Source organism: Centruroides sculpturatus, unplaced genomic scaffold, assembly GCF_000671375.1.
Source record: "Centruroides sculpturatus isolate CEXI.00-Female unplaced genomic scaffold, Cexi_2.0 scaffold2269, whole genome shotgun sequence".
Taxonomy (NCBI): domain Eukaryota; kingdom Metazoa; phylum Arthropoda; class Arachnida; order Scorpiones; family Buthidae; genus Centruroides; species Centruroides sculpturatus.
Window position 1 is genome coordinate 16,746 of NW_019387189.1, and position 11,477 is coordinate 28,222.

The 11,477-nt window shown below is 33.5% G+C and overlaps 1 protein-coding gene across 1 annotated transcript; it reads left to right on the forward strand.

The window, feature by feature from the left end:
• The first annotated feature begins 633 nt into the window (after window positions 1-633).
• LOC111616256 (venom metalloproteinase antarease TserMP_A-like) lies at window positions 634-11,156 on the forward strand. The gene is made up of 11 exons (XM_023357692.1): window positions 634-646; window positions 807-914; window positions 1,395-1,564; window positions 1,633-1,704; window positions 1,773-1,909; window positions 2,115-2,170; window positions 2,251-2,362; window positions 2,429-2,536; window positions 2,614-2,648; window positions 6,613-6,789; window positions 11,020-11,156. The coding sequence occupies exons 1-11, from the start codon at window positions 634-636 to the stop codon at window positions 11,154-11,156; spliced, it is 1,125 nt and encodes a 374-aa protein (XP_023213460.1).
• Window positions 11,157-11,477: the final 321 nt, after the last annotated feature.

Sequence of the window (11,477 nt, forward strand, 5' to 3'; positions counted from 1 at the left end):
TCTGCTACTTTTCAATAAGTAGCAGAGCAGATATTGTCCCCGCACATTAAGTTAACTAGCCCAACAACACTGGGAGTTTGGTCCTGGAATCGAGCCGCACTCGGACAGGCTGGTCACGTGGAATTTTCTGAGTTTTCTTCACTTCTCTAACATCTAAATAGTAGCCAGTTTCCCTTTAAAAGACCTCACAGAAAGGCAGATCGCCCAAGCGTTGCGTTGCCATAAATAAGCAAACGAAAAAGAAACGAAAATAAAAATTAATTGATTTATAGAAATGCAATAGAATGTACGACATGATGTACGTTAGAAATATTTCAAAGTAAGTACTAGACCGAGTTTCTTAACAATTGGGGGGAACAGCCTAAAAGTGTATACTTCTAGGCCGTTCTAGCGAACGAACAAACAAACATCCTTACTTATAATCGCACATGTCATTCTTTATAGTTACCCACAAAAAACCTCCAAAAATAAGACTGATTGACGAGCGTAATGCTTAGCACGAGCTTCGATTACGTAAGCACGTTTTTCATTGTTGCATAAACAATAAGTTATAAAAATAAGTTTTCAACTATTGTTGAAGAGATTTATCGATTATTGAAGGTTAAATTATCGAAAGTTAAAAGTGCGTAAAAAATGGATTCTATAAGTAAGTTAAATTCTTTTTATTATATAATTATATTAACTGTTTAATAACGTGTTNGATATAAATTCCATTACAGGAAATTCAATTAAAATTAAGCCAAGATTCGATATCCTTTATCGATAATAAATTATTATTAATACTTAAATTTCGATGTAATTTTAAGACGACATTTCAGATCCAAAGATAAATTGTTTAATTACATTTGCAGTGGTTTTCTCCATTATTATAGTGGATACTTATGAAAAAAGTTTCGGACTCAAGCATTTGAAAAGTAAGTGTATTTTATATATTTTCTCGTATTGGCTATAAGAGAAAAGGATATAAAAATAGTAATACAGTAGAGAGTCGATTATCCGAAAGTCAATCATCCGAAACGTCAATTATCCGAAAGAATTCCAGTCGGCAAATTTCAATTTTCGCCAGTGCTGTGGCGCTTCAATCTTTGACTATGTCTTGGGCTACTCAAATATTTTACGTTTTTGATACTAAATTAACTAATTTTTTATTGTTTTTATATTTTTCAATATATTTATTTTGTTCGTACAAAATAAAAAAATAATTTTTAACGATACAATAGTCTTTGTTAGGGTTAACATCGACGAAAATTCAACGCGAAGCGACACGCAACGGAGAAAAATTTCAACATAGGATACGTTAAAATTAAACTATTTTTTCGTAAATAATCGGTTATCCGAACACTCCAGTCCCAACTGATAATCGACGCTTTACTGTATTTAATTTACTTTGGTAGAATCATTTGTGAAGAGAACCGTAGAAGATGTAGCAGATGCAGAGGATTTTGAAATAGATTCTACACCACCGTGTCCGGTGATTGAATGTGTGATAGTGACTGATAGTTTCATGTCTACATATTTTAGCAAAGAAGAAATAAGACCATATCTAAATAAAATAATTCGTATGGTAAGCTTTAGAAAGTTGATTTATTATGTAATCAAACTTCTTCAATTCTCTATTATATTGTGTTTCAGTCACAGGAAAGGTATCTCGATGAATTAGAACTCAATCTAACACTTCGTTTGATTGGACATATCTCCTATACAGTAAGTTAAATGATAGTGAGAAGTATCATTTATATTTCGTTTTTTCTTTTTGTATACTTCAATTTCAGAGCGAAACCGAACCGAATTACATTACAGAAAGTCTCTATTCGCCCGATATCATCGCTGGTAGTGTCCTTTCTAAAATGATTGAGATTGAAGACAGTCCCGTTGTATCAAGAGCCGATATTATTGTTCTTCTAACTGGGTAAGAATGAAGTATGACAATAGATTTATATTACACTTTAAACGGCAGAACTAAAAGAACAAAAACTATTATTTAATTCATAATTATCGAATGTTAATGCTAATTGACACGAATACATTTCAAATATCGTTGACATTTGTTTTATACTTAATCGATTTGTTCTTTTTACTTAAAGTAAAACATGAGAAAATTATTTTTCTAACAGACGTAGTCTAATTTTATCTCTCCCAAAGCCAGGAGAAGATCCACATCACATCGCCGGTAACAAATCCAGAATTTCAAATTACGTTTTTATTTCAACAGGATTTTTAATGTTATAACCATTAAAAATTTCTCTGCAGGTTTGGCTTTCGAAGGAAGTGCTTGTAATTCGTGGAACAAATTTGCTATCGCAGAACATAGCATCTTTACGGACTATGCGGTTGATACCTTTATTCACGAAATTGGACACCTGTAAGTAATTTCATTAAATAATTTTAAATCCAAATGACATTTTTAAATAGGTAAATGATATTGTAGAATCAATATTGGTCACGATTCGGAAGCTAAAAATTGCTCACCGAAATTGCTACATGGAAAAAATCATTATTCTTATTGCGCTAAGAAAGGCGTAACAGAATTTTTAGAGTAAGTTTCATTATTTTTATTAAATTTACAGATAATTTGTGATAAATATTTTAATACTTTAATTTTTCTTTTAACAGTACACACTCGTGTTTTCTTGATCACTGTGACAATGGTGAGAAATGAGAGTGGATATCTCTATTAATAGACTACGTACATCGATTGACAATAATTGTTCCTATATGAAAATTAAACTGCAACTGTTGTAACTCAATGTCACGTATAAAAATTTAAAAAAATTCTCAATGTAACTATTTTTAATATCTGTTCTGTAATATTACTTAAATTTAATTAAAATAAATGATCTAGATATTATTTTGTTATTTATTTATTAGTATAATCTATAATTCGCATATTTAGTGACATACATAAGAGATTTAATAACAATACAATCACGGTTCAATAATAAGTGATATTTAGACACTTATCGATGAAAAGGTGTCTTAAAAAATACAACAAAACAATTATAAAAAAGTCTAGAAAGGAAGATTTTGCATCTGGTGTTATCGAGAAGAAAACTGAAATGTCAACAGACCGCGTTACAATAGGAATATCTTGTTTCTTTGATATCCTCATCGATGTTTCTGCTTTCTTAAAAGAGGAAATGTCAGCAGTTATCATCAAAGTTCAAAGCTAAGATAACAATGAAATCTACATTTATAAATAATTTATAATTTAAAATTAACTTATTTGTTTTTGTTAAATTTTGTCTGTTGTGATAATCTGGAGATAAGGGAAATATTTTAACGAATTTGTTAAAATAATACCTAAATTAATTTCAAATAATAATTTTTTAAATCAAATTTAATTAATTTTTTGTAAAAGGAAGCACTTTCTTTTACGAGAAAACAGTTTAGTTCGTTCTAAATTGATAATTCGAGCGCGGAATCTCACTTCGCAGGTCTACCAGTGGCCAAGCGGTTCCGTTTCTTTAACACCGGGAGTTTGGATGTGGGTTCACTCATCGTCAGGACGGACTGGCCACGTGGAATTTTCCGGGATTTCTCCACGTCTGTAACGCCTGAAAAGGTGTCACTTACTCTTAAAAATACCTCCTGAAAGCATTCCTTCTAGACAGATCGCGCCAAGTGTTACGTTGCCATAAGTAACTAAACAAACAAACATCTCACTTTACTATTCCCAAGACCGTTCGACTTCCTCCTCATGTCAAAAGTCTGGTGTCTGGTTTCATAGAGAACATTTTTATACTTTTAAAACTGATTTTTAGTAAATATTTTATATTTTCCTAAAACCGCAGAAAAATAGAAAGTTTATCTTTCATGTCATCTACACAATTCTTATGATTCATTAGAGAAGTGACTTCGTACTTCAGAAGTGAAAGTAACACTTCGTAGTTCTTTAGAAACAGTGTGTTAAACGAATCGTAGACAATTGCCATTAGTCCACTGATTCTGTATACAAGGTAAAGATCACTTCTTTACTGCGCTTTTAAGGAGGATACACACATGCGGCGCGGCAAGGAAAAGAGGTGTCGCAAACGCATCTTCGCCGCGCGACAGCACAATCACACAAGCGGCAATCCGCATACATTTCGGCGCATGCGTTTAGTATTCAAGATGGCGAACGATTTCGACATCGGTACTATCCACATGCTTACAACTTTTGTTTTGTAGGGTTTGCTTTATTTAGCTTGATTTTGTCGAAGATTCGAACGAAGATTTTGGATTAGAGCTATTTTTTTGGATGGAGAAAGAACTGGTGTACGAAATAGGCTTATTCCTCGATTAAGATCTCTCGATAAAGAATACTATTTCGATTAAGACTTTGTTTTGTTTTTTGAATTAAATTATATATGATTATTTGTTAGAATTTGTGTTAAATTAGTATCCTTTCCTCTTTATTCCGAAGTTTGTTATCTGGTTTAACCGCGTCGAACATTCCGCCATTAAAACACCACGTGATTGTATTTTTTCACATGACTATTAGACGAACTGTTATTGGCTGATAGAAACGCTTCTTGGCGGCTTAAAAGAGAGTTGGGATTGCCTTTGACAATAAAATCACTATACGAAGTTAGATATAAATAACATATGTAGCTTCTCTATTTTCAAAATTTTGTAGGAATGTATAAAGTGTTCAAGTAGAGTGACACCGAATACCGCAATGTTGAATAGGATGTAGTTTAGAAGTTATTGGTATGTATATCTCGAATACTTTTAGCATTGCAGCAGATAGGGTGATCGGTCTGACAGATTTGGTGCTTTTTTATTTATAACTTTTATCGTAGAAGAAAGCCATTATATCGGAATAAAGTTATATTGTAGTCTGGAGAAGAGTTTAGATAATATGACGACCGCGAAAGGTTGTAGTTTAAAAAAAATGGCAGGTATCTGTACCTAGGTTTCGATGTAGAATGCAGAAAACACTTTCCCTATTGTTGTGGGCGAATAGACGGTAATTATAATTAAACGATTGACAGGTAATTTTACTATTAAAACACAGTCTAGGTATTCAAAAATTTTTATAACCTAAATAGATATAGGGTATAATAACAAGATATTACCTCCTCGTTGGTGTTCTCTAGAAATGGAAAAATAGGAATTACCTAATTTTATTAAATGCAATTATAAACATCAAACGAATAAGGGGTTAACTGATAAATGCATGAACGAAGTGTGGAAGAAGTTATAACTGAAAGTATCAAGGGGTTCTCAACGTTAGGGTTGACCAAATTGTCAACCTAATCGATACAGCTAGATGTAGACGAGCAGGATATTGAGAATAAGATTCGCATCATTTGACGGGATGATCTGATGAATCAATTGGCCAGATGTTGTGAGAAAATCAAGATAAGGTGCAAGATAAAGGAAGCTTAATTTCCTTTTTACCTTATTTGCCAGGTTTTTACAGGATGCTGTCTTACTTTTTGTATCTTTTATTACGTTAATTTTATAGAAATATTACCAACAATTTATCAATATAATATTTAATTCAAAAGCTATCTTAAAAGCGTATGACCTGTCCAGCTCTTCACGTGGTGTGAAGAGCTGGGCAGGTCATATGCTCTCCTCTCTTCAAAAATTACACTACCCTAAGAAGGCGTGATTTTTCATTATTATGTGACAAATAGAAGGCTGATTGCACAATCTCTCTTAAGAACAAAGGTAACGGGTTATATATATAGGCTATAGATATTATAAAATATACATAACTATAAATATGAGGGTTATACAATATAACTTTGAATATAATAATTGGTACAATACTTTGAATGTTAATTAAAACAATAAAAAATACGATAATTAATATAATAAATTGAATACAACAATTTGAATTTAATAATTGGACAATAATAAATACGATAATTAATATAATAAATTGAAGGTATACAAATTTCACAGCCATAAAAATATAAGACAAATAGATAGCAGTCTTAACACTATTATCTTCGTAGGAAGTTGGTTGTGAGGAAGTTGTTCACTTGATAGCGGTTGACACTCGAACGTCTCCAGACAGGAAGTTGAGCCAACTGGATTGCTTATAGTCTGTTTAGGGCACGAACAATTCCAATGCTCTTCCTTCTCTTTTTCACTGATGTTCCATACATTAGAGGTAAACTACCTTGGCATTCTTCATAAGTTCATAAAATCAAAAGTTAGTTAATAAATTCTAAGTATAATCAGCATATAATTTCGATGCCTTTAAGAGGTATTGAAATTGTTACAATTAATCATTTCTACTTTCTCTCTTATACCTTATTTATACCTTACTAATTCTATACCCTATTCTAAAGTTACTTCCTATAAATCATATATTAAGGAAATGGATAGACGTACAAAAATCGAATAGGAAATACTGAAGGAAGTAACTTAGCTTCCGTTGATTATCATTCTATGACTAGTGATAATGTTAAAATAGGATATAATTGCTATAATAATTTTGATAGGATATTAGTTTGGTTAATAAAATCATTATTATAAGATCGAACACAAGTCCTAATAATAACATTTCGAAAATATTATTCGTTAGGAAAATAGGAAGAGGATCGGCAAGATAGCTATACTATATCGATACCAGGTAATTTAAACAATGGAAATTATTTAACGCCTTAATTTCAGGGAGAGAAGGATCGACTAGTAGCTGGAGAAAGAAATCTAGGAATGCGACTTTGACTCAATTTCGCCGATTTGTTGACCTGTTGTTGGCTGCCTTCTCTCTTGTGAAGTGTTTGATCATTTATTCCTTGTCTTGGTTCATCTCTTCGGTGTATCCCATAAACACCGTCATGAGGAACAGTATGATTCGCATTATGTCCTTAAAGTTAAATACTGAGGATTCGTGCTATCGTCTTAGGTGGCCTATGCTCACGTGCTATCGCACTTACCTTCAACTCCCTTTCAGGATGTTCTACAATTTCTCTACATTCTTCTTTAGATTTTTGATTCGTCTTTTCTATCATCTGGTTTTACTCGTCAATCTTCACTACAATGACAATAATATCTCCATTCTATCTGATAGCAACTCTGCAATTTAGCTCATCAATAGCCATGCCACTCATCCTATCATCATCAACATATAAAATTATTGTCACTTCTAACAACAATTATTCCTTCTGTTGGATTAAAGCCTACAACGGTATTCCTGGAAATGAGCGTGCAGACCTGCTCGCCAAGTCTGCTGGTGTTGATACCATCCTCGTTATTACCGACAACAATCTCCCCTTTGCTGTTTATTTCAGCAAGCTTTGGGAAGACATAATTAACACCTGGCAGCAACGTCGTAGCAACAACCACAACAAGACTACCTTCTGCTTTTTCCCATCAACCAAAGACACTGTAACGCAACTTGGTTCATTCCTAACCATTTCAATACCCAATTCTTTACCGATCATGGACGTTTTACTAGTTACTTATATCGTTTCTCCCTTGGAGACTATGACCTCTGCCCACTATGTGAGATTTCTGATGGCAGCCATCATTATATCTTTGACCGCCCCATGTTAAGTCACCAACAGCATATTCTCCGTTTTGCAGTTTTGAACAGTGAACTCAACTGGCCGTGTGACTGCCATCATCTGATCAACAATAAAGTACTATATTCTCACTTTAACATAATCTTTCAGGTCTATTACAAGCTCACCTCTGTATCTCATCGTGGTCATCGCTGATTCTCTGAATGTATATACATGTAACGTTACTACTCTTAATCACTGTATATCATTCACTGTTTCTATGTATCGGCAGCACTGTTACTCGTCATGTGTATTATTGTANCTGTAGTCCCCCTGTGCGAACAATAAAGTCAAAAGAACCATACCCCTATGCGCGACCCTTCGCGAGATATAAACCCCTGAAAATTCGCCTACGTCATGTCCGGTCACGTGACATCGTGGTCAAAAGCCTACTGCGCGAAAAAAAATTAACGCGCGCTCGCGCACACTCGCTCATTGGCAGGGTAAATTGTGGCAAACAGGAGGTCACGTAACCCGTAGAATAATTTTCGAAGGGCTATATCTCGCGAAGGGTTGCGCATACGGGGATGGTTCATTAAACATTTATTGTTCGCACAGAGGGGGGTCGCCACCCCTTCATTCGGAGGGTAAATCTTGCTGTCCCAATCGTGTCATACAGATCTATATTTCTACCTATTAAACATTCTATAAATACTTTAAAACTTTGTTTAATTTGTTTATTTACCTTCGCTTGTAAACCTCGATTTTAAATGTATTTTTCAACAAATTTCCCGTGAGTCAATGCGCGACCTTCACCGAGTTACGGGATGTCGTAAACTTGCGGCGCAAGGTTAATCGAGGCATATAATAAAGCAAGGCAACGCATATAATAATTATTTATATTATTCTGNGTTCAGCTTACATGTTCGGACGTGTCGTGCGAAATCGACACATAGCTACAATTTATTTTGTGTTATTTATTTCTGTGTTTGTTATATCTACGGAGACTCGAGAGACTCTACTATGTCATCCAAACGAAGTAGAACTGATTCTTCTGCATCAAACAAAAAAAAAAGAAAAAAACTTTCTTTGGAATGTAAAGTTAACATTGTTAACTTCGATATAAAAATAGAACTTTGTGAATTGGCAAAGTCTGATCTACCGGAATCGACGGTCAGAACAATTAAAAGGTAAAGAAAAAATTTTCGAAGCTGAGAAAAATGCTCAATCTTTAAATTTAAGCATCATTCGTAAACGTCACGGTATTATCGCTGAGATGAAAACAATGTTAAAATTATGGTGTGGTAATCAAGTAAATGTGAAAAATTGTAAAATAATATAGGCCTAATTTATTATACATATGTATTATCTAAGATTTTATTAACTGTTGCGAGAGAGAGAGTTTACAAACGACTCGCGTGTGGATAAATACCTTATAACTGAGTCGAAGATCAATGACTGGATACACCGTCAACGAAATGTTTGAGGTTCGATGAAATTGTTCTGAATATTTAGTGTGTCCGGTAACAGCAGCAGCTCCAGAAAGACGTATCCAACTTGTGTTGAGGCACTTAGGTGGCACTTACGATATCCTAAGATAAGGTCGGCGGCGGCACGGTATTTTGCACGATAATAACTCTTGCGAAGGCAAACTTGGGAGGACGACTGACTTGATTTGTCATCGCTCTCCCTTGCTATTTCGGTTTTTTCTGGGTTTTTTCTATGAGGTCAAAAGTCTGTTGTTAAAGGCCTGGCGTTTAATACTGGAAATTTATCGAAAGTTCCAGGTGACACGCTAATGACTAGATGGATTATCCTCAACAAGGAACCAAATCCGTGGAAAAAAATTTTTATGGATTTTAGCCTAACTTTGGACAAAATGATCGAAGTTAGACGACTGAATTCCAAAATAATTGAATTTTAAAATAACACTTTATTGAGCATCTGTTCGTCCTTCACATTATAAAAAATGTGTGCATTAACTTGTAGCCTATTGAAGGCTAGAGAATTCATTAGCTTATGGGAATCACAACTTCATATATAGAATGCAGAAAAATTTTTTGATTTATTTTTTGAACAAAAGCTGTGTATTATATGCTGTAAAATACAGTATCTTAACATTTGGAATCCACCGGGATATTTTCCCCTTCAACAACTAGATTATCACGAGATGATATCTAACAAACCATTACAGATGAATAAATAAACAATAATATTAAAATACATAATTTTACTTTTATAAAGTCTGAGTGAAATCACAAATATATTGTTGCAGAATATACATCAATATTTTTTTATTTTAAAAATCTCAAGAATGTATCGCAGATATCTTTTTCTTCATTCTGATAATTATACAATATCAATATAATGAATTAAAATTCCGATATTGTATATAAAATATAACTGTAACGAGGCCGGATAATCAGACCGTTTAGGCGTCAACCTATCTGTCTTGAGGACTAACCCCAGGAATTTTTTTATGGGTCATCATTACTGGATATGTTGAACCTAGTCTTTCATTGCCCGGTTGCTCTAATTTTCGCCTGGTCCCACGATGAGCTTAATGTCATTTTATTATCTACAAGGTGAAACTGAAAAAATACTAATGAATTAAGTATTTAGTGTGGAAGTCTCTGAATTTGAACAATAGTGAAGTTTCTGAAATTAATTGATTTACTAAGACGCATTCATTTTGTCAGAATAATACACAAATTATTCTGTTTTCATCTGTATGCTATTTTGTAATGAAAAAGCGTAAAGTGATGTCAAATTGACATAATGGCATACGCTTGCATAACATGTCATTACTTTATTAACGAATCAAAAACGCAAAAAAATCACGTGAGATCTATTTCTTTCAACTTTTCTCCTTGTGGACACTACGAAGTCTTTTCATCAATTGTTGAACTGGTCGATTCAGCCCGATCAGTGCAGTAACCGGGTTATGAAAAACGAGGCTCGACATATTCGTGACAGATCATCCGATGGAAAATTCTTGGTGTTCTTGTTCTTTCTGGTTCGTTTTCGGGTTTCCAGAGCGGTAAGCTAACTTCTTAACGCATAGCATTTCTTCCGCATAACTTCGATTATTAATGAATTAATTAATGAAATTTTTGTTTTTCTTTTGCAGGGATCTTCACAAATATAATGGAACTACTATCAATATTGTATCACCAATGCTAATTTAGGCTATAACTAAATGCAAGTCTTCAATACGTAATAAATTTTATTAGCAAATTTTTGGATTGCTAATAAAATGATTATTCATATTTAAATATTGATTCTATTCTATATTCTATTAATAATGTTGTAAGTTTTTATTTGTTGATTACTTAGCACCTGCCATAAACAATTTTAAACTATGAGGTCGCATAAGTACGCACAATACAAACGGACCTAACCTTCTATGAAGTTGAGTAATGGAACCAAGAGATGGAGAATGATACTATCGGTAGGCTAATATCTAACAGTGGATCTACTGGGAGTATCACAATATTTAAACAGTTCTTAATGAATGTTCACATCACTGACGTTAACAAATATTTGACAAGTTAAGACCTCTTAATACTTGCAGGGAACGAATTAGAGAAGAGAACACGATATTACGAACAATACTTTGGGATTACTTATGACATTCAATTCCTATTGATTTATGAGAGGACGTTAAATGCTTCACATTCGCAGGAATCGCCTTATTCAAAAGTGCATTGAATATGCAAATATGACAAAAATAAATATATTGAATAACCAGTTTACTGGATTAAAAAGTACTCGATTTTAAATAATAAAGATACAGTTTCATACAAAGAAGTTTTACTACTGCTTGATTCATTACGATGGAAGAGCTTGATAGAATAAAAAGTTTGCATAAGCCCACTAGAGATGGAGTGGATAAAACCACTGAATACTGGTAATTGTTCACAGGCTCGTCTTTTACATCCGACTGGCGAAATGGAATTTTGCGTGTTTCCTTCATACGTCTAACTCGTAAATGGAAGCTGTTTCCCATAGAAATTTCTCCCTGTAGGCATT